Raw genomic sequence first — 24,778 nt, 5'->3', positions numbered from 1 at the left:
ACCATATTCCCACATGTAGACAAGGTCTCAGTGGTTGAATGGGGTAAAACTGTTGCTTATTCATTCAGCCACACCCTCTCTCTACATATCATGGAGATATTCTAGCATTGCTCATGATGAAATAATCCTTCTCACAAAATCTAGCAAGAGCATATTCCATCATGTCCTTTCCTGAAAGACAGAGTCTTCTTGGTATCTGGTTTCAAGGACTCCTTACAGGAAATATCCAACTTTCCAGTTCCTTGAACTGAGATCAATGAAGAACCAAGACTAAATGATTATACTGTCACCCAAATTAATGTAAAACCAGGCGAAGAATATCAATAAGACCATAACACCATAAAACATCGGAACAGGATGAGGGCATTTGGCCCATTAAGCCTGCTCCACCATTCATTCATGGACAATTTATATTATCTCTCTCAAGCCCATTCTGCTGCCTTCTCCCCGTGACAGTTGACACACTTACTAATTAAGAACTATCAACCTCCACCTTAAATGTACCCAATGACTTTGTCTCCACAGCCATCTGTGGCAATGTTGGAAGGAAATAATAGAAGGCAATAATGCACCACAGTTCCCTGGAATGATACAACAGTTTATAGTTTCAAAAATTGATGGATAGATACAGTATGGAAGCAGAAGAGATGCTAAAGACTTTGCCTGTTATTGACTGCTTCTCCTTCTGGCTCCATCCACCCACTTGACACAAGTGTATAGTGCCCTTCACACTATGCCATCTCCCCATCATCTGGTTCCTCTCTCCTAATGGTTCCCTTATCTCTTCCAGTGGTATTTAATACACACTACTCCTTAGTTTTCTCTAAAGATTACCATTTGACATCATCAAACACAAGCTGGTTGCAATAGGTGAAGTATCAAAATGAACTAATTTCAATGGATGACTTTGAGATGATGGAACATTTCTTGGAAATTTTTAAATGCTGAAATGCTGGAGAGGATAATAAGTAGGATTTTGATGCCAAGTAACACTTGCACTGTGCAACCTCCAAGCATTAATCATCTTTAACAGGAGGTAGTGTAAATCTTACATCCAATCAACATCTTGGGAATTAACCAAATTTACAACTAATTAAATATGTAATCAGTGGCCGCTTTATTAGTTACCCCTGTATCAAATAAAGTAGTCACTGAGTCTGTGTTAGTGGTCTTCTGCTGCTGTAGCTCATCCATTTCAAAATTCAATGTGCAGTGCATTCAGAGATGACCTCCTGCTCACCACAGTTGTAAAGCCTGGTTATTTGAGTTACTGTTGCCTTTCTGTCAGCTTGAACTAGCCTGGCCATTCTCCTCCAACCTCTCTCATTAACAAGGCATTTTCACTCACAAACTGCTGCCCCCCGGATATTTATTGTCTTTTGTCCCATTCTCTATAAACTCGAGAGATTGTTGTAGATGAAAATTCTGAGAGATCAGCAGTTTCTGAGATACTCAAACCACCCTGTAAGACACTAACAATCACTCTATGGTCAGAATCGCCTTGATCACCATTCTGATGTTTGGTCTGAACAACTGAACCTCTTGACTATGTCTGCATGATTTTAATCACATGATTGTTTGATTAGATAATGAGCAAGTGCACAGGTGTAAGGTGGACACAGAGTGCAGATCAGGGACAGGGTATCTGACCAAGTGCTTCTTCTCCTGTATATATAAACCTTTCCAAAATCTAAAAGGTCAAGGTCAAGTGTGTGATGTAATGTTTATCACATCTTGATGAATGTCCCTCTTGCAGATTGTCTCAGTAGTAAGGAAGGGAAACGCAATGGGAGTATTCATTTCAAGATGACTAGTATATTCAAGCAATATACTTACAATACTTGCAATATTTGGGCCCCTTATCTAAGAAACAATGTGCTGGCATTGGAGAGGGTCTAGAGGAGGTTCACGAGAATGATCTCAGGAATGAAAGGATTAACATATGAGGAATGTTTGATGGCTCTGGGCCTGTACTCACTGGAGTTTAGAAAAAGGAGAGGTGAATCTCATTGAAACCTATCAAATATTGAAAGGGCTAGATAGAATGGATGTGGAGATGATGTTTCCTGTAGTGGATGAGTCTAGCACCAGATGGCACAGCCTCAGAATAGAGGGAGATCCATTTAAACAGAGATGAGGAGGAATTTCTTTAGCCAGACGATGGTGAGTCTGTGGAATTCATTGCAGCAGACAATTGTGGAGACAAAGTCATTGGGTCTATTTAACCACTCATTCACAATTCCAAGTGTATTTTAATACTGACTGATTGGCACAAGCTGTGAAACAATTTGTTTCAAGACAATGTTACTAAAATACATTCATTTCATGCAAATCTAAGTAAAAATGAAGCTTCACCACCCTGTCTAATTAACAGAACACAGAGACTTTGGCCTCAGAAAAACAGCCCCGAGAAGGATATTTTTTCTCTTTTAGAGATTAGATTGGTTTCTCAATGTAATTTCTGAGAGCATGAATCTCAGGGTCACATTTTACTATGAATCACTACACATTTTGACTGGCTTGCAACTTTTGTCCCATATTCCTTTCATTAATCTTGCCTGGAATCCCAGCATAGGGTAGATACTGGACAAAGTTATCAGAAGTAGGCATATAAATCTTAATTACACAGTATTGTGCAAAAGTCTTAGACACATATAAAAAATTCTGTGAAGTGAAGATACTTCCAAAAATAATTAAATTTGAAGTTTCTAAATATGAAAAAAATTATAAAAAACAGTAAACAGTAAAAAAACTGAACCAAATCAATATTTGGTGTAACCATCCTTTGCCTCTAAAACTGCATCAGTTCTGTTGGGTACACAGTCATGCAATTTTATAAGAAAATCAGTTGATAGGTTGTTCCAAGATCTTGGAGAACTTGCCACAGTTCTTCTGCAGGCTTTGGCTGTCTCAATTGCTTCTGTCTCTCTAGATAATTCCAGATAGCCTTGATGATGTTGAGATTAGGGTTTTGTTGAGGCCACACCATCTGAAACCATATAAAAAATCTAGGGTGCCTAAGATTTTTGCACAGTACTGTATCTTCATGGGATATTGACATCACTAATAATGCTTGCATTTAAAGTCCATCTCTATGTGGCCTTAAAATTGAGGGGGCTGTTAAGAATAAGTCACACTGGTGGATCTGGAATTACCAAGGTGAGACCAGGATGGGTGGGGTGGGGGAGACTTTATTCCCTGAAGGATCTTTTACAATAACCTGATTGATATTTGGTTAATATTACTGAGACTAATTTGCTCCTTATTGCAGATGTTCAATGAATTACTTGGGCAACAAGTTATGCAGTGTACCCCTCAGCTCCAGCAACATGAGTCAAGTCTTGATCTTGAGAGCAACCTGTCTAGTGTCTTCCCGTGATTGCTGACTTTGTGTGTTCTGGCCTCCTCCCACATCCTAATGTGTTGATTCTCAGCCAGCTTAATACACTGTTGCAGTTGGATGGAGTGTGGAGCTTTTTTTATATAAATAGAGCACACCTTGACATGCACGTGGGAGAGAATAGGTTGCGTGAGACTCGGTTGGTCAGAGCTGACCATGGATATTGTGTCCTATCTGTCTAGATACGCAAACCTGGGCAGAACGATATGGAGAGGAAGCTGTTGCCCATGTAGCAAGCTCCCTCTCTTCATGCATCTGATGAACTCAAAGGAACGGCAGAGACTGATACGGTTTGGTATCAGCAGCGTCCCAAGAGTTGCCAGTCAGCATTGAACTCTATGTAGGACTGCCTTAGAGACTTGAACTCTAGAAATTTTTCCCTCTGGGTTTACTCCCGAAGTATTCCCCATGAAAGGGTATAGCCACAAGGCAACTGAGGTTTGAGATCAGAGTTTTCCTTCTCCTAGATGAGCTGCACCACGGCTGACAAACCTTATCTACCCAAAGCCACCGGTTTTAAGGCACCAGTAATCCACCTTTGCCCCTTCTCCTGTCAGTAGAAATTGTCCCACTGGGCTTAGTAGCTAAGCCACACATGAAGGCTAGGAGCTGGACTTGGTTGTCAGAGGCTATTTGAGGCGTATACCATTGGGAGCATTTAATAGGTGGTGGGAGCTTGTCCCCATTTCCACCCCTGGCTATTACAGCCTTAATCTGTTACAGCAGAATATCACAGGGAAATGGGTCAGATAAGATGCAGCATGGATATAAATCCATGGCATGGATATAAATCCAGCGTGGATGCAGCATGCAGCATGTAAGAAAATACGCGAATTTAACTCTCCAGCTTCTGAAGAGAATTGAATCACATACCTCTGATTGGTGGCTCAGAATTTTGGCTCCCAGCCTGGTGAGCTACTCTTATCAAATATCCTGATAATTGTTATTCAAAAGCTGATTAAAGGTGTTTAACCTTTAAGATTCTTATTGAAAGAATAGGAAGTGCTCCTTCTATTCTGGCCAAAATTGCCAACACCATAACTAACTGATGAACTTACTTTCTACTGGTAACCTAAGGTCATTATGTTTACTTAAGCAATAGTGGCAGTCAATCACAAGTAATTTCTGGTATATGCAATCCTTCAAAGCATTACCAAAGGTGCTAAATGCAAGTGTTACTGAGTTTTTGTCTCTGGTGCCAATTTCAATGAAGGTACTCGTAGCTGATGATCATCCAATATTCAGTGGAAGCAAACCACTTTAAAGTAAAGACATTTTTTAAAGCATGTACTCACTGTAGGGGCAGCCGTAAACCTCAACCCTCATCCCTATTCTACCATTTGGGTTCCACTTGAGGGGGGCAAAGCGTAGGAATCTGGCTCTGATGGAGTACTGCAGTTTGTAATGCACAACACTGTCTGCGTTGGAGTTTCCTGGAAAGGCCTGCGAAGATGACAGAAATAAATTAATGATGACAATTTTCAATCAGTTATTCCTTATGTCTTTTGTACACCAAAAGTAATGGGACATGTCTTTCACAAATGTTAACATTTTCAAGAGGTTTGTGCGTGATGAAATACGCGTTTCTGACCTACCTTTCCTTACTTACATTGTGCCTTTTGACCTCTTGTTTATTTTCCTGTTTCCAATACTTCAGGTTATTTAACTCACAATTTCTTTAAATATGAAGATTTTCCTCAATACATGCTACACATATTTCAAGGGAAATGGTATATTTTAATTTGTAGCACTCTAGTCACTCGAGGGAGTATTTCCTGTTTTGTTTTATGCAATTATTAATAAACCTTCATAAAGATCATAAGACCATAAGACATAGGAGCAGAATTAGGCCACTCAAGCCTGCTCTGGCATTCCATCATGGCTGATTTATGATCTCTCTCAACACCATTCTCCTGCATTCTCCCCATAAGCTTTAACACTGTTACTAATCAGAAACCTATCAACCTCTGACTTAAAAATACCCAATGACTAACCTCCAAACCCATCTGTCGCAATGAATTCCATTGTTTCATCATCCTCTGGTTAAAGAAATGTCTCCTCGTCTCTGTTCTGAAGAGATACCCCTGTACTCTGAGGCTGTGCTCTCTGGTCCTAGATTCTTCCACTATAGAAAACATCCTCACCACATCCACTCGACCTAGGCCTTTCAATATTTGATAGGGTTCTGTGAGATCCCCCCTCATTCTTTTAAGCCCCAGTAAGTACAGGCCCAGAGCCATCAAGCTCTCCTCATATATTAAGCTTTTCATTCCCAAGGATCATTCTTGTGAAAACTTGATTACAATTCCTTGAATAAGAGGCAAATCAAAGAAGAATTCTAAATTTATTTCAAAGGAGTGTTGTTGAATTACATATATTACTGCTGAAAATTACCTTGCATTTTTATATCCAGAGAAGGCCAGAAAGACATTATTTTAAGCCAGAATGAAAGTGATTTCCTATGTTTCTGGGCAAAATGAAAGGAGAAACTGATACAGGCCATTCAATAGATGAAGGAAATCTTGAACAACACACACAAAATACTGGAGCAACTCAGCAGGACAGCCATTATTCAAATCCTGATGAAGAGACTCGGCCCAAAACGAACACCGTTTGTTTCTGTCCAAAGGTAGTGCCTAACTTGCTGAGCTCCTTTAGGGTTTTTTTGTGTGTGTTGTGAAAGAAGACTTTTTCCTGAGGTCTGGATTCTGTAATATTATCCTGTCCTGATATTTGTTAATTCCCTCCCATTATTAATACCACCTTATCATATTTCACATTTCTGTTTTAAAATTTATATAATTCTTTAATTTAATAACTGATCTTTATATAATGTATGATTTTATATATTTTACATAATTTTCAATGTACTAATTATTTGATTTAATAATTCCTAATTTCGTAATTATTTAATAATATTAGAATGCTGCTATTTTTTGTTGCATGTCATACCAACACACCACAACAAATTCTAAATACATGTAAGTGTATATGGCAAACTAAGTGGATATTTGATCCTCAGAAATTTTCATTTGCTTCAAATATGTCATCCTATTTATACTGTTTATCTCCACCCTTACTCTGTTGAAGCCATTCTCATCACACTTTACTCAAGGAAGGTGGGGAATTGGGGAATTTCCAGGAAAAAGAACAACACAGCAGATCAGCCATGTTACAAGTGGATGTCAGGGGGGATATTCAGAGCGCATACAGGTTCATTTCACTTCTATTTCTTATCGTGAATGCTCATGAGCTCAAACTTACTGAGCGGTGTAAATCCTTCAGTTTTGTTTATGTGTATGATGTAGACATCTGCTGCATGTGACAACCTCATAATAGATCACAATAGCATTGAATTTCAGAAGTGAAATTCAAAGCCATCAACTTCAATGGAATTACATTTCAGAAGAAGAGTTCAGTTTGCATAAGTTGCTACATTATACCTTGAGCACAAGTAGTTGAGGTCAAATTTTTATTCAAGTTGTTTGTCAAATCATCTTGTCTTCATTACTTCTACTTCCTATTCAATCTAGTGGCCTTAACATCAAGACTTGGATTTTCAGAAATGCTTTTCACTTTACTTTTTTTGAAAGCGATAACGTAGTTCAGCTCTTTTAGTTTCCTCTTTTGGTAAGTCAATAAAACGATGAAATGATAAATGAAGCATTTCTGTCTTGCATAATAAATAATTACTCTGGAATTACAAATTGCTTTCAATAATAAAGCAATGATACAGAAGAGGATACAACTGGAAAAATATTGCATTATGATTTTTTAAAAATCGCATTTATTATGCACAAGGAAATCAAATACAGAAAGCTAGACAAAGAATAAGTCAACCAAACATTCAACATTAATAATGCATGAACTGACAGCTCCAATTACTGGATTATACTGTTTAGTGGATATATAAGATTTTGGAATTTACTCACTCCAATAGCTTTAATCTGATATTTATTACAGATAAAGTCTATCACCATTTTGAACAATGCTAGTAAAATCCAAACTGAGCCTAATTAAACACAAGTAGAAAATGGTAGAAAAATAAAACTGTACTTATCCTGGGAAAGTTCTGAAGCCATTTCCAATTCAATTAAACAGGCTTTAGTTTGAAGCCAGTTTCCAAACACAACTCTTGATTTTCTAACTTGTTACACGTTACACAGATTACATACAACAAGGAACTGTAGACCAATTATTTATCGACAGCCTGTCAGAATTTTGGACTTTATATATGGTAGTCTGGCCTGGGCATTAAATCTGTATGAATTCTTTTGAAGGTTTGGTGATTAAATGAGCTCGTCAAGGTGGAACTAAATCAGGTAAATCAGGAGAATTTCAGGTTTAATTTCAGACATGCATACTAATTGGTTTCTGTGCAATTGTCTGTGCTTGCCAATGTTATGTAGTGGGCCAATTTACAGACCTATCGATATCTGTTCTGCTTACATCAAACTGTTAAGGTCCTTGATAGATACATGGGAAAAGTCTGAAGGGAAATGTGCAGTCACATTTGGGCAAGTTCGGGTATAAAGCAAAATTAAAAAGGCAAAGAATTGCCATCTAGCCCATTGATATTATGGTGGGTTCTCCAGAGTAATCTATTGAGTCCCTGTTCAACATTCCTTTTCCTATCACTCTCAAATTATCTATCTTCTTGCTTATCCGCTTCTCATTTGAAAGTCTCACTTAACGCTGCCTCCATCATTCATGAGTTCCAGTTCTGCATCAGAAAATATTTGCTCATTTATCCCATTGTCTTTTCCACTTTGAATATGTGCACCATGGTCCCTCAGCAATCTGCTAATGGGGAACTATTCCTTTCTTTTAACAAGTACACATTATTCACCTCTAACAAAGCTTTTCCCATCTTTCCTTCTAGCTCAGCTTTCCAAGTCTCACTTGTTGCTGGAATATTTTCATTTATTGGCTGGATTTCAGGGAACCCCTTTAAGGATCCAGGTCTTCTGAAGTACCTGCAATTCTGCTGCAGTGCAAGTTTTTAAAAATAAAGCAAACTTGATGTAACATGATCAATAGATAGGGAAACACAATTTGATAAGCACAATGACTGGAAATAGATAAGGTACAAACCAGCCTTTTACGAAGATTCAACATGATCTCAATCCTACCTAGGTGAATCATGTCTTGGTACGGCAATTGCTCTGCCCAAGATCACAAGAAACTGGAGAGAATTTCTTCCCTCAAGCTGTGAGACTACTGAACTCCCAGCCACCATGCAGGTCTCATCACCTATAAAGCGCCAGTAGCATATACTGTTTAATTTTTGATTTGTGTCATAAATACACATTATGCAAAATGTCAATCTTCTGGAATATTTACTGAGATAATAATACTTCATGTGAGTTATATGTACTGTGTACCTTGCTCATTTCATTTAATTGTATACATGTGTACAGCTGGATGACAATAACCTTGAACTTGAAAGTTGCCAGCTTAGCACATCATGGAAACTAGCCTCCCTTCCATGAACTCTATCTATAACTTCCTGCAGCTAGAATAATCCAAGACCTTGCCCACTAGGGACATTTTCACTTCTTGCTCCTCACATTGGGCATAAGTGACAAAAGCCTGAAAGGACCTACCACCAGGCTCAAAAGGCAACTTGTACACTCCGTGGCCACTTTGTCTGCTACTGCCCATACCTAATATAGTGGTCACAGAGTCTATGTCTTTGCTGGTCTGTTGTTGTAGCCTAACCATTTCAAGGTTCAACAATTTTTGCATTCTGCGCACCAATCTCTGTAAACTCTAGAGATTGTAATGCAGGAAAATCCAGGAGATCAGGAATTTCTAAGATAACAAGATTACTCCATCTGGCACCAACAATCATTCTGCAGTCAAAGTCACTTAGAATACATGTCTTCCTGATTCTAATGTTTGTTCTGAACAACAACTTGAACCTCTTGACCATGTCTGAATGCTTTAATGCATTGAGTTGTTGCCAGGATTGGCCAATTAGATATTTGCATTAACAAGCAGATGTACAGGTGCACCTGATAAAGAGGCCATTGAGAGCATTTGCCTGTTATAAGACTACTGAACAGTACCCTTATACTGTTCAAAAAGATGGACTCCCAATCTCACAATCTACGTCATTATGGCTTTGCTACTCATTGCCTGCTTCCAGTTCACAGTTTCTGCAATTTATTGCTGATCCTTATACTACTGCAAGACACTGTTGTAATGAAATGATCTATATGGATAGCTTGCAAAACATTGTTTTTCACTGTACCTCAGTGTGTGACAATTATAAGCCAATTTACCAGTGCTTCTATTTCTGCAGTTGACAATTTCATACACTTTGCTAGTTATTTTCGTAACCCTCCCTGCCACCTTCAAAGACCTCTGCATGTTTATGTACAAGAAACTAAAAGCAACAGCCACAACCAATTATATAGTGCCTTTGATGTGACAAAAAACATCACTAGCATTTCAAAAAAACTTCATCAAACAAGAAGTTAACAGAATACATACTGAAGGTGGGTTTTAAGGAGCTTCTAGGAGAAGTGTGGTATATAGACAAAGATTAAGGAGAGAATTCTAGATCTAGAAAAACTGTTAACTTTCCCCAAGCAGTAAGGCTGATCAACACCTCTATCCTCCAACCCAACACACCACACAGCCCCATACCCTCCACAATTACTTAATAATTTCCTGTTAGAGGCACTTTATGTACAGACATTTCTGTGCCTAGCAGTCTATGTATAAGCTATCTTATGTATTTATATTTATTATACTTCTTCTTATTATGGGGTTCTTTATCTTATATTTTGGTTTGTGCTGCATGGGATCCAGAGTAACAGTGATCTCACTTTATTTTACACTTGTGTTTTGGAAATGACATTAAACAATTGTGAATTTTGATTCATGAATCTTAGGGATAAAACAGCTGGAAGCATTGTCCACCAATGGAGAGGTATTTGAAACTGATCTGAAGAATAAAATATTACTTTACACGATGCTGATTCAAATATTTTATTGTTCCTAACATTTATTTGCTACTGGGCTACATTAGTGCAGGGAGATTTTTGCCATACACTTTGAGAAAGTTTATTATCTATTCAGCCGAACATTAATAATTAGGAATTATACAAATTGTGCTTCCCAGTTCAAGTGTAATTAAAGAGAGATTAAGAGCTTAGGATAACAGAATGCCACTTGATTATCCAAATGGTTAGATCAGTTGAAACAAAAATTGCTTGATATTTTTTTCCCTAGCTCTTAACGTTAAATTCATGAGAACTTAACACTTGAATAGACAGAGAGGGTTTGATATCCGGGATGAGCTGCCTGAGCAATCATTATGCTTAAAGAGGTATTTAGAAAAAAAACATTTAAATTGCCAAGGCATGGAAGGATATAGTCTTAATGTGGGCAAATAGGATTAACGTAGACAGGCACAAAGGCTGGCATCCATGTGATAAAAACAGTAATATTGACAGAATTGAATTCAAGGCTTAAGAAAATCTTCCAAAAATGGCTCAATAGTAAAAATATAGCAAAGGTAATAAACACTTTCACTATATCCATATTATTGTATTATTTTGTCATAATATCTTGGCCCAAAATCTATTTGGAATATTAACAAAGAAAAGTAAGAGCCAAAATGACACATTTTAGAAAACACTATATACATTTGAATGGGTTTATATTAACACTACCTGGGACAGAAAGAGAAAGAGGAATAACGGACATAAAAAAATTACACAACAGACAGACAGAATTTTTATGGATATATTTTCATTAATGAAAATAGGATTCAGCATTTCATGCGAGCAAATGTAATTCTGCTAAGACATACACACCACTAAACTTAAATGAAAGCACAACTCAGAACAATGAAGAAATTATCACAATTGAAGAGCAAATTAACCGCTGAAAGAGCATGACCTTGCACGAAAGACATCCTCACTATCAAGGTGATCAAAATTAATCACGAATTTGAAACACAAAATAATTGATTGCATAAGTATTCCAACCCCCTGTAATATGACACAGCAAACCATCATTAGCGTAGTCAATTGGACTTAGAAGTCACAAAATTTGTTAAATGGAGATCTGTGTTTGGAGACCTGTGTACAGTCAAGGTGTTTCAATTAATGGTAGTAAAAATACACCTGTATATGGAAAGTCCAGTTGCTGGTGAGTCAGTATCTTGGCAAAAGAACACTCCAACCAACTCTGCAAAAAGGTTATTGAAAAGCACAAGTCAGGAAATAGATACAAGAAGATTTCCAAGTCACTGAGTTTCCCTTGGAGTACAGTTAAATCGATCATCAAGAAATGGAAAGAATATGGCACAGCTGTAAATCTGCCTAGAGCAAAACACCCTCAAAAACTGAGTGACCATGCAAGAAGGAGGCTAGTGAGGGAGGCCACCAACAGACCTATGACAACTCTGGAGGAGGTACAAACTTCAGTGGCTGAGATGGGAAAGACTGCATGTACAACAACTGTTGCCCAGGTTTTTTACTAGTTGCAGCTTTACAGGAGGATAGCAAAGAGAAAGTCACTGTTGAAAAAAACACACATGAAATCTTAGCTAGAGTTTGGCAGAAGGCATGCGGGAGACTCTGAAGTCAGTTGGAAGAAGGTTCTATGGTCTGATGAAATCAAAATTTAGCTTTTCGGACATCAGACTAAACACATTGTTTGGCATGCGCCAAACACTGCACATCATCAAAAACACACCATTCCAACCATGAAGGATCATGGTGACAGCATCATACCGTGGGGATGCTCCACTGCAGTAGGCCCTGGAAGGCTTGTGAAGGAAAGGGTAAAATGAATGTAGCAAGATACAGGGAAATCATGGAGGAAAACCTGATTGCATTTGCAAGAGAACTGTGACTTGGGAGATGATTTGTTTTGCAGCAAGACAATGATCTCAAGCATAAAGCCAAAGCTGCACAGGAATGGTTTTAAAACAACCAATCCTGTGTAGCTTAAAAGTTGGTTTAAAAGTTAATGTCCTGGAGTGGCCAGGTCTCAATCCAATTGAGAATTTGTGTCTGGACTTGAAAAGGGCTGTTCATTCATGATCCCCATGCAATCTGACAGAGCTTGAGCAGTTTTGTAAAGAATAATGGGGAAAAATTGCAGTGTCCAGATGTGCAAAGCTGATTGAGACCTATCTACACACGCTCAATGCTGTAACTGCTGCCAAAGATGCATCTATTAAACGTTAACTTGAAAGGGCTGAATTCTTATGTAATCAATTTTGTGTTTTATATTTGTAATTAATTTAAATCACTTTGTACAGATCTGTTTTCACTTTGACACAATAGAGTCTTTTCCTGTTGATCAGTGTCAAAAAAAAACAAATTAAATCCACTGTTGTAGAACAATACACCATGAAAACTTCCAAGGAAGGTGAATACTTTTTTTTTATTGACACTGTAATAAACAACCAATATATTTAAGACTATAATGCAGAAAATGCCATGAGAAACTAGAAACAATCCAATACATTACAGGATCCTGCAGTAGTGTAACTCAAATATCATTCACCAAAATCTTGATTTAAAATATAAACTCATAAAAGACACCTTACAAGTAGAAGCCTAATCCAGTTTTAGAGTCAGAGTCCTTGAAATTATATTACAACATATCCATTATTACTGATGAGACAATCCATAAAACTTGGCTGGGTATAATATTACAGGATAAACAAATAAGAACAACTTACTTAATAGATATAATCATTCCAAACATGCATAACATACAGAAATTAATAAGTGAGAAACACCAGAAATATGCCGAATTAAAAGAGGAAATTGAAAGGCTATGGAATATGAACAGGGAATATATTGTCCCGATAGTAATTAGACCATAAAGACCATAAAGACCATAAAGATGTAGGAGCAGAATTATGCCACTCATCCCATTGAGTCTGCTCCACTATTTTATCATTGCTAATCCATTTCCCTCTCAATCTTATTCTCCTGCTTTCTCTCCTGACTAATCAAGAACTGATTATCCTCCGCCTTAAATACACCCAATGACTTGGCCTGTGCAACCACCTGTGGCAACAAATTCCAGATTCACCACCATCTGGCTAAAGTAATTCCTCCTCATTCCTATTCTAAATGGATGTGCCTCTATTCTGAGGCTGTGCCTTCTGGTTCTAGAATCTCCCACCATGGGAAACATCCTCTCCACATCTACTCCATTGAGGCTTTTGATCATTTGATAGGTTTCAATGGGATAGCCCCTCATTCTTGTAAATTACAGTGAGCAGAAGCTCAGAGCCATCAATCACTCCTCATAGGATAAGTCTTTCATTCTCAAAATCATTCTGGTGAACCTCCTCTGAGCCCTTTCCATTACCAGCACACCCTTCTTGAAATAAAGGTCCCAGAACTGCTCTCAGTGGTGAAAGTGCCCTATGAAGCCTCAGCATTACATCATCGCTTTTATACTCTGGTCCTCTGGTAATGAATGCTAACATTGTGTTTGCCTTCCGTACTACTCATTCAATCTGCAAATTAACTTTTAGGGAAGCCTGCACAAGGACTCCCAAGTCCCTTTGCACATCGTGTTTTTGAAATTTCTCCTCATTTACAAAATATTCTATGCTTTTATTTCTTCTACCAAAATGTATAACCATACACTTTCCAACACAGTATTCCATTTGCTACTTCTTTGCCTATTCTCCTAATCTGTTTTAGTCATGCTGCAGCCTCCCTGCTTCCTCCACTTGTGTTTGTATCATCTGCACAACTGGCCACAAAGCCATCAATTCCAAATCAGTGACATATAACGTGAAAGAAGTGGTCACAACACCGAACCCTGCGGAGCATCACTAGTCACTGGCAGCCCATCACAAAAGGCTCCCTTTATGTTCACTTTGTGCCTCCCACCAGTCAACCAATGTTTTATGCATGCTAGCATCTTTTCTGTAATACCATAGGCTCTTATCTCGTTAAGCAGCCTCATGTGCGACATCTTCCCAAAAGCCTTCTGAAAAACAAAGTACACAACATCTACTGATTCTCCAATGGTTCTCCACACAGCTTTAGACCACCTGGATAATACAAACACCTATGTCAGGATGTTGTTCATCGACTATAGCTCAGCATTTAATACGATCATTACAACAATCCTGATTGAGAAGTTGCAGAACCAGGGCCTCTGTACCTCCCTCTGCAATTGGTTCTTTGACTTCCTAACTGGAAGACCACAGTCTGTGCGGATTGGTGATAACATCTCCTCCTCGTTGACGATCAACACTGGTGCACCTCAGGGGTGTGTGCTCAGCCTACTGCTCTACTCTACACGACTATGTGGCTAGGCATAGCTCAAATACCATCTATAAATTTGCTGATGATACAACCATTGTTGGTAGAATCTCAGGTGGTGACGAGAGGGCGTACAGGAGTGAGATATGCCAACTAGTGGAGTGGTGTCGCAGCAACAACCTGGCACTCAACATCAGTAAGACGAAAGAGCTGATTGTGGACTTCAGGAAGGGTAAGATGAAGGAACACATATCAATCCTCATAGAGGGATCAGAAATGGAGAGAGTGAGCGGTGTCAACTTCCTGGGTGTCAAGATCTCTAAGGATGTAACCTGGTCCCAACATATTGAGCAACACACATCAAAGTTGCTGGTGAACGCAGCAGGCCAGGCAGCATCTGTAGGAAGAGGTGCAGTCGAGGTTTCAGGCCGAGACCCTTCATCAGGACCTGACGAAGGGTCTCGGCCTGAAACGTCTACTGCACCTCTTCCTACCGATGCTGCCTGGCCTGCTGCGTTCACCAGCAACTTTGATGTGTGTTGCTTGAATTTTCAGCATCTGTAGAATTCCTGTTGTTTCCCAACATATTGATGCAGTTATAAAGAAGGCAAGACAGTGGCTATATTTCATTAGGAGTTTGAAGAGATTTGGCATGTCAACAAATACACTCAAAAACTTCTACAGTTGTACTGTGGAGAGCACTCTGACAGGCTGCATCACTGTCTGGTACGGCGGGGGGGGGGGGTCTACTGCACAGGGCCAAAAGAAGCTGCAGAAGGTTGTAAATCTAGTCAGCTCCATCTTGGGCACTAGCCTACTATGTACCCAGGACATCTTCAAGGAGCGGTGCCTCAGAAAGGCAGTGTCCATTATTAAGGACCTCTAGCACCGAGGACATGCCCTTTTCTCACTGTTACCATCAGGTAGGAGGTACAGAAGCCTGAAGGCACACACTCAGTGATGCAGGACAGCTTCTTCTCCTCTGCTATCCGATTCCTAAATGGACATTGAACCCTTGAACACTACCTCACTTTTTTAATATATAGTATTTCTGTTTTTTTGCATGATTTTAATCTATTCAATATACGTATACTGTAATTGATTGATTGATTGATTGATTGATTTTTTTTCTATATTATTTATTGCATTGAACTGATGCTATTAAGGTAACAAATTGCACATCACATGCTGGTGATAATAAACCTGATTCTGATTCTGTAATAGAAGCTGCACTCACTTCTGCTGCCTGCCACTCTTGAACTTCTGGCATACAGCTATTGTCTTCTACGGTGAAGACTGATGGAAAATATTTATTCAATTCATTCTCCATTTCCTTTTCCATCATTCCATGATCTTTCCAGCATCATTTTCCAGTGGTCCAATATCTATTCTCACCTCTCTTTTACACTTTATATATCTGAAAATAAACCTTCAGAATCCTTTTTGATATTATTGGCTACTTTACCTTCATATTTAACCTTTTCCCTCCAAATGCTTTTTCAGTTCCTCTTTATTTGTTTTTAAAAATTTCCCAATCCTTTAACCTCCAACTAATTTTTGCTCTATTATACGTTTTCTCTTTTGCTTTAATGTTGACTTTGACTTCCCTTGTCAGCCATGGTTGCATCATCCTGCATTTAAAATACTTCTTCTTTGGGATATATCTATCCTCCACCTTCCACATTGTTCCCAGAAACCCCAGCTATTGCTGCTCTGCTGTCAACTCAGCTCGTGTCTCTTTCCAATCAACTTCAGACAGCTTCTCTCTCATACCTCTGTAATTCCCTTTACTCTACAGTAATACTGATGCATCAGAGTTTAACTTCTCCCTCTCAAATTGAAGGGTGAATTCTATCATATTATGATCACTGCATTATAAGGGCTCCTTTACCTTAAGCTCCCTAATGAAATCTGATTCATTACTTAACACCAAATTCAGAAAATTTTATCCCCTAGTAGGCTCAACCACCAAGCTGCTCTAAAAATCCATCTTGTCGGAATTCTACAAGTTCTCTCTTGTGTGATCCAGCAACATGCTACCTGCATATTGAAATCCCCCATGACTCTTGTAACATTACCATTTTGATAAGCCTTTTCTATCTCTCATTGCAATTTGTATACTACATCCTGGCTACTGTTTGGAGGTCTGGATGTAACTCTCATCAAGGTCTTTTCACCCTTGCAGTTCTTTAACTTTGTCCTTCAAATATTCTACATCTTCTGATCCTATGTCACCTCTTTCTAAGAACTTGCTTTCAGTTTTCATCAACAGAGCCACACCATCCTCTCTACTTTTCTGTCTGTCCTTTCATTACAATGTACTGTATATCTTCAGGTGTTAAGCTCCCAACAATAATCTTCTTTCAGCCACGGCTCAGTGATGCCCAAATGTCATACCTGCCAATGTCTAACTATGTTACAAGATCATCTACTTTATTCCCATATTGCGTGCATTCAAATATTTAATATTTACAATTGGTAGCATCCCAAACCCACAACATAATAGCATTGAATTCTTAGGCTTGCACAGCAATATTTATATAAATCTCCAGAAAGCCACAATATTAAACACCATGAGAATATCTGTAAGTTCCTAGCAACTGAGAAGTGACTCTGCTTGGCTATGCCTGTAACTCAGCTTTTACCAGTTTGAGCTAAGAAAAATCAAAAATATAATCATTACTTCATTGATAGAGCACTTTTCATACAATGTGGGTCAAAATGCTTTGCAATGGGATAAAAGTACAAACATAAAAACAAATTAAAAGTAAAAACAGATATGAAAATAAAAGACAAAAGATGTTAGTTTAAAGCAATGTTAAATAACTTTTGAGCTGGTGTTTCCTAGTGCCAACTGGGTCTTAAACACAAAATAATCTGCAGATTCTGGGGTCAAAGCAACACTCACAACACGCTGAAGGAACCCAGCAGAGCGGGCAGCATCCGTGGAAACGATCAATCAACGTTTTGGGCCGGAACCCTTTGTCATGACTGTAGAGGGAAGGGGCAGAGGCCCTATAAAGAAGGTGGGGGAAGGGTGGGAAGGAGAAGGCTGGTAGTTTCCAGGTGAAAAACCAGTAAGAGGAAAGATAAAGGGGTGGAGGAGGGGAAGCAGGGAGGTGAAAAGGCAGGAAAGGTGAAGAAGGAGTAGGGGAAAACAGAATGGGTAGTAGAAGGAGGTGGAACCATGAGGGAGGTGATAGGCAGCTGGGGGAGGGGGCAGAGTGACATAGGGATAGAGGAAGGGAGGGGGAGGGAATTACCCGAAGTTGGAGAATTCTACGTTCATACCAAGGGGCTGGAGACTACCTAAACGGTATATGAGGTGTTGCTCCTCCAACCTGAGTTTAGCCTCATCATGGCAGTAGAGGAGGCCATGTATGCACATATCTGAATGGGAGTGGGAAGCAGAGTTGATATGGGTGGCTACTGGGAGATCCTGTTTGTTGTGGTGGACGGAGCAGAGGTGCTCGACGAAGCCGTCCCCCAATCTGCGTGGAGTTTCACCGATGTAGAGGAGGCCACACTGGGAGCACTGGATGCAATAGATGGCCCCAACAGACTCACAAGTGAAGTGTTGCCTCACTTGGAAGGACTGTTTGGGGCCCTGAATGGTGGCAAGAGAGGAGGTGTAGCACTTGCGCTTACAGGGATAAGTGCTGGTTGGGGGATCCGTGGGGAGGGATGTGTGGATCAGGGAGTCGCGGAGGGACTGATCCCTGCGGAAAGCAGAGAGAGGTAGAGAGGGAAAGATGTGCTTAGTGGTGGGGTCCGATTGAAGGTGGCGGAAGTTGCGGAGGATAATGTGCTGGATCTGGAGGCTGGTGGGGTGGTAAGTGAGGACAAGAGGTATAGTCGAGGTAGTTATGACAGTCAGTGGGCTTGTAGAAGATATCAGTGGACAGTGTGTCTCCAGAGATGGAGACCGAGAGATCGAGAAAGGCGAGAGAAGTGTCCAAGATAGACCAAGTGAATTTGAGGTTTGGGTGGAAGCTAGAAGTAAAGTCGATGAAATTGACAAGCTCAGCATGGATGCAGGAAGCAGTACCAATGTAATCGTCAATGTATCGAAGGAAAAGTTGACGAGCAGTACCAGAATAGGTTTGGAGCACAGACTGTTCCACATAACCAACGAAGAGGCAGGCATAGCTAGGGCCCATGCAAGTTCCCATAGCTACACCCTTAGTCCGAAGAAAGTGGAAAGAGCCAAAAGAGAAGTTATTGAGTGTGAGAACCTCGCAAGCCCACTGACTCTCATAACTACCTCGACTATACCTCTTCCCACCCCGCCACATGCAAAAATGCCATTCCTTATTCCCAGTTCCTCTGTCTCCACCGCATCTGCTCCGAGGATGAGGTTTTCCGTTCCCTGACATCTCAAATGTCCTCTTTCTTTAAGGATCGTGGTTTCCCTTCTGCTGTCATCAATGATGCCCTCACCTGCATCTCCTCCATTTCCCATACTTCAGCCCTCACCCCATCATCCCGCCACCACAACACCACAACAGGGACAGAGTGCCTCTTGTCCTCACCTACCACCCCACTAGCCTCCAGATCCAGCACATTATCCTCCGCAACTTCTGCCACCTTCAAGAGGACCCCACCACTAAGCACATCTTTCCCTCTCTACTCCTCTCCGCTTTCCGCAGGGATCGGTCCCTCCGCGACTCCCTGATCCACACATCCCACCCCATGCACCTCCCACCCGGCACTTATCCCTGTAAGCACAAGTGCTACACCTGTCCCTACACCTCCTCTCTTGCCACCATTCAGGGCCCCAAACAGTCCTTCCAAGTGAGGCAACACTTCACTTGTGAGTCTGTTGGGGTCATCTATTGCATCCGGTGCTCCCGGTGCGGCCTCCTCTATATCGGTGAAACCCGATGCAGATTGGGGGACTGCTTCATCGAGCGCCTCCGCTCCATCCGCCAAAACAGACAGGATCTCCCAGTAGCCACCCACTTCAACTCTGCTTCCCACTCCCATTCAGATATGTCCATACATGGTCTCCTCTACTGCCATGATGAGGCTAAACTCAAGTTCGAGGAGCAACCCCTTGGTATGAACATAGAATTCTCCAACTTCCTGTAATTCCCTCCCCCCCTTCCTCTATCCCTATGTCACTCTGCCCCCTCCCCCAGCTGCCTGTCACCTCCCTCATGGTTCCGCCTCCTTCTACTACCCATTGTGTTTTCCCTTATTCCTTCTTCACCTTTCCTGCCTATCACCTCCCCGCTTCACGTCCCCCACCCCATTATCTTTCCCCTTACTGGTTTTTCACCTGGAACCTACCAGCCTTCTCCTTCCCACCCTCCCCCCACCTTCTTTATAGGGTTTCTGCCCCTTCCCTCTTCAGTCCTGACGAAGGGTTCCAGCCCGAACATTGACTGATCATTTCCACGGATGCTGCCCGACCTGCTGAGTTCCTCCAGCGTATTGTGGGTGTTGCCAACTGGGTCTGCATCCCTTATAGTTTTAGGTATTGAACTCTAAGGTTTAGGAGCTATGATGGGCCAAAGGGCTCAGTTCTGTGCTGCACTGACTCTATGACATCAGCTAGTTGTAGGCTCAAAGGGGTCAGGGACATGGATGAACTATAATTCATTGAAACATGTCAATCCCTATTTTGTAGGAACTCAATTACTGAGCCACCAGTGTAGGGGCTTCCCTCTGCATGAAGAGATTCTTCCACATCCTGATTCTAAATGGCCTTCCCTTTATTCTGAGAGTATGTTCTAGATTCCTCAGCCAGGAGAAATGTCTTCCCTACAAAGACAATTTAGTTAGCCAATTTTAATTCCTACCCCATTCCCGTTCCAACACGTTGGTCTATGGCCTCCTCTTGTGCTATGATGAGGCCACACTCAGGGTGGAGGAGTAACCTCATATTCCGTCTAGGTAGCCTCCAACCTGATGGCATGAACATTGATTTCTCCTTCCGATAAATTTCATTTTCTATTTTTTCTTTTCCTCTTCCCTCTTCTTCCATTCCACACTCTGGCCTCTTACCACTTCTCCTCACCTGCCTATCACTTCCTCCTGGCGTTTCTCCTTTCTTTTTTCTTACAGTCCACTCCCCTTCCTCTCAGCTTCCTTCTTCTCCAGGCCTTTACCTTTCCCACCCACTTGGCTTCATCTATCACCTTCTAGTTTGTCCTCCTTCCCCTACCTCCACCATTTTATTCTGGTATCATTCCCCCTTCCTTTCCAGACCCGATGAAGGGTCTTGGCCTGAAATGTTGACTCTTCACTCATTTTCAGAGATGCTGCTTGACCTGCTGGGTCCCTCCAGCATTTTGTGTTTATTGTTCCGGATTTCCAGCCTCAGTAGAATCTCTTGTGTTGGTGAGTCAATGACATCTCATTCATTCAGACCCGGGCCTAGCTCTCTTACCACATAGCAAATTCATCATCCCAGAAGCCTGTGTAATCTTCGCTCAGTGGTGAATTATATTATTTCTCTTTCCCAAGTAGGAAACAAAACTTTGTGCACATTATAACGGCTGTAATCTTACCAAATACTTAAATAACTGCAGAAAATGAGGGGTCCCAGAGAAGGTTGGGGAGAAAACTGTTTAACAGAACTAGTTTCAGGGAAGAGAGGCTTCAGTTATTCTGTTAGAATGGAGAAATACCATTCTCCTTGGAGCAATGAAAACCGAGGAGAGATTTGAAAGAGGTATAAAAGATGATGAAAGACACAAATAGTGTAGAGTGTTAGTATCTTTTCTAATTTAAAACTTGGGATGCAAAAAAAAACAATGCTCTCTAGCAAAATGCTTATCATTTACAACACAAAAAAACAATTATTCTACAACATAACGTAACATAACATTACCAACATTTTAAATATAGCATTGTAATTTGGAATGTTAAATCATTAAAACATAATTATGATTAATCATGCAATTATTAAAACAAAATTGAAAGTTAATTGCCATTTGAATTGCATTGGAAAATTATTTTCCAACGTAATTCAAATGGTAATTAAGTCAACTTTGTTGCGATAACAATAGTTCTGAATTGAGAACAAGGTGAGAAATGGCCGAAGGTGGGGTAGGAGGGGTAGGAAAGGAGGAGCTGGAAAGGGGAGAGTGGCTGTGCCAGTACAAGGTGGTGAAAGTGGTGGAGACATCAGTGGAGAGGAGAGGATGGGAAGAGGAAGGAAGAGGAGAGGAGGGAAGAGGAGAGGGGAGGGACTGACTGACTGACTGCCTTTGGAGAGTCAGGATGGAGTGGGAATAGTAGTGAGGGTTGTTCTTATGGCCAGTCAAGACAAATTAATCCGAAATTCAGGAAATTCTGCAGATGCTGTAAACTGCAATGCTGGAGGAATACGGATCAGCTAGCATACATGGAAATGAACAAACAGTCGCCGCTCTGGGTCAAGACCCTTCTTCAGGACTCAGAATCAGGTTTATTATCAGTGCCGTACAGTATGCCATCAAATTTTTTGTTTGAGGCAACGGTATAGTGGGGTGTTAAAAATGGCTGACAGACAGATAGGCAGGAGAGCAGAAGACATCATGGATTCATGGACCGTTCAAAAATCTGATGGTAGAGGGGTAAAAACTGTTCTTAGAATGTTGCGTGCACACCTTCAGCTCCTGTACCTAAAGGTAGTAATGAGAAGAGGGCATATGTTGGATAGTAGGGTCCTTAATAATGGATGCCACTTTCTTGAGACATTGCCTTTCGAAGATGTCCTTCATGGTAGGGAGATGAGTGCTCACGATGGAGCTGGCTGAGGCTGCAGCCTCTGCTGCTTTCTTTCTATCCTGTGCATTGAAGCCTCCATGCTATGGCAAGTAGCTGGGTTGGTGATGTGCCAGACACAGCAACTAGAGATTGTCTCATTCATGGAATGACTTGGATGCCCGAGCAATATCTGTCCTTGTGGTGCTAGGGCAAGTATGTGGATGGAAGCAGGAAAACAGATCTAGTCGAGGGACAGGTTGCACAAACAGTATATGACAGCAACAGTGAATTTTCATGAGTTTGGGATATTGCAGGGAACATCCTTCGGTGGGAGACATGTTACTTCACCCAAAGACTGTCATCAGCAATTATTATTGTCACCATAAGAAAGAGAGAAGCTGTTCTCAGCTGCAGATGGTTCAAGGACGGAGAACATAGGTTAATGCCAAAGAACAAACATTTAATATTTCTTTCTTTATTTAGAAGTACGGCATTGTAACAGACCCTTCTGGCTCAATGAGTTCACACCAGACAATTACACTTATATGACCAATTAACCTACTAACTTTTGCATTTTTGGAATGCAGGAGACAACCAGAGCACCTGGAGAAAACCCATGAAGTCACGGGGAGAATGTAGAAACTCCTTACTTACAGGAGGATGTATTGAAGATTTTATTGTGGACATCCAAGAGAGTGGCAGGGAACAAAGTCAGTAAGTGTTTTCAGAAGGGAATTGAATAAGTGCCCCAGAGAAACTCAAGGCTGATGGGAAAAGAGAAGGGAAATGGGTTTGAAAATGCAAACAACAGGAATTCTGCAGATGCTGGAATTTCAAGCAACACACATCAAAGTTGCTGGTGAATGCAGCAGGCCAGGCAGCATCTCTAGGAAGAGGTACAGTCGACGTTTTAGGCCGAGACCCTTGAAGATCCTGACGAAGGGTCTCGGCCTGAAACATCGACTGTACCTCTTCCTAGAGATGCTGCCTGGCCTGCTGCGTTCACCAGCAACTTTGATGTGTGTTGTGGGAAATGGGTTTGAAATGGTTGGGCTGCAGGGAAGCATCATGGACTTAGTGCTGTGAATGAACACTTTCCATTACAGATCAATTTTATGATTATACTGCACAGGGTGCTCTACTCGTTAGACAACTGTAATATTTTCCTCAAACACTTTAGCACTGTGACTTAGGAAAAGTATTACCAGATAATCAATTGAATCATGCAGGCTGATATCAAACAGTTCCTATAAATACCTTCAACTAAAAGCGGCATTGAATTGTATAATGTACATAACAGACAGTAGCACGTCCAACTTCTTACACCACCTCTGGACTTGGCTTGTAGCCCAGAGGCATTGCATAACTTTCTGACAGACAGGATATAATATGACTCTATGACCATAAAACATACATAGGAGCAGAACTAGTCTGCTCTGCCATACCATTAAGGCTGATCTATTATCTTTCTCAACCCTATGCTCCTGCTTTCTCCTCATTACCTTTGATGGCCCGACTAATCAAGAACTCTCAACCTCTGCTTTTTGGTGTCCACAGTCATCCATGGTAATGGATTGCACAGATTCACCACCATTTCTTTTCTCATAGCATGTCCTTCTATTCTGAGGCTGTGCCCTTTGATTCTAGACTGCCCCAATGTAGGAAGCTTCTTCTCAACATCCACCCTGTCTAGGCCTTTCAATATTTGATAGGTTTCATTGAGATTCCCCCTCATTCTTTTAAACTCCAGTGACAACAGGCCCAGAGCCATCAAATATTCCACATATGTTAATCTATTAATTCCTGAGATAATTCACCGAAATCTCCTCTGGAACTTCTCCAATAATAGTACATCCTTTCTTTGGTAAAGGTCACAAAATATCTCACAGTTCTCTAAGTGTGGTCTGATAATTTCTTACAAAATCTTAGTCTTACATTGTAACACACACAAATGCATAGCTTTACATCCTTGTTTTTATATTCTCATCCTCTCAAAATGAATACTATCACTGCATTCGCCACCAATTCAACCTGCAAGTTAACCTTTAGTGATTCCTACGTGAGGTTTCCTTAGTTCCCTTCCAACTCTGATTTCTGGATATGCTTTGTATCCAGCTCAGTTATTTTTCTTATTTCTCTTCTCTTTTGTCTATCTTTTCTTTTCAAGATGGGCAAGTGGCCAAGTGGTTAAGGCATTGGACTAGTGACCTGAAGGTCATGAGTTCGAGCCCCAGCCGAGGGAACATGTTGTGTCCTTGAGCAAGGCACTTAATCACACATTGCTCTGTGACAACACTGGTGCCAAGCTGTATGGGTCCTAATGCCGTTCCCTTGGACAACATTGGTGTCGTGGAGAGGGGAGACTTGCAGCATGGGCAACTGCTGGTCTTCCATACAACCTTGCCCAGGCCTGCGC

General features: G+C 40.8%; 1 protein-coding gene across 1 annotated transcript in view; it reads right to left on the bottom strand.

Moving 5' to 3' along the window:
* LOC140197315 (contactin-associated protein-like 5) overlaps nucleotides 1-24,778 on the bottom strand; it is a 1,626,808-nt gene that overhangs the window by 1,246,270 nt on the left and 355,760 nt on the right. The window contains exon 2 of the mRNA XM_072257270.1: nucleotides 4,696-4,843. Coding sequence (XP_072113371.1) covers nucleotides 4,696-4,843 — 148 coding nt within the window. The remainder of the gene's footprint in view (nucleotides 1-4,695; nucleotides 4,844-24,778) is intronic.

The sequence above is a fragment of the Mobula birostris genome, chromosome 5, assembly GCF_030028105.1.
Source record: "Mobula birostris isolate sMobBir1 chromosome 5, sMobBir1.hap1, whole genome shotgun sequence".
Classification (NCBI taxonomy): Eukaryota; Metazoa; Chordata; class Chondrichthyes; order Myliobatiformes; family Myliobatidae; genus Mobula; species Mobula birostris.
The sequence above is the reverse complement of the archived record's forward strand: the minus strand, read 5'-3'. Positions and strand labels throughout refer to the sequence as shown.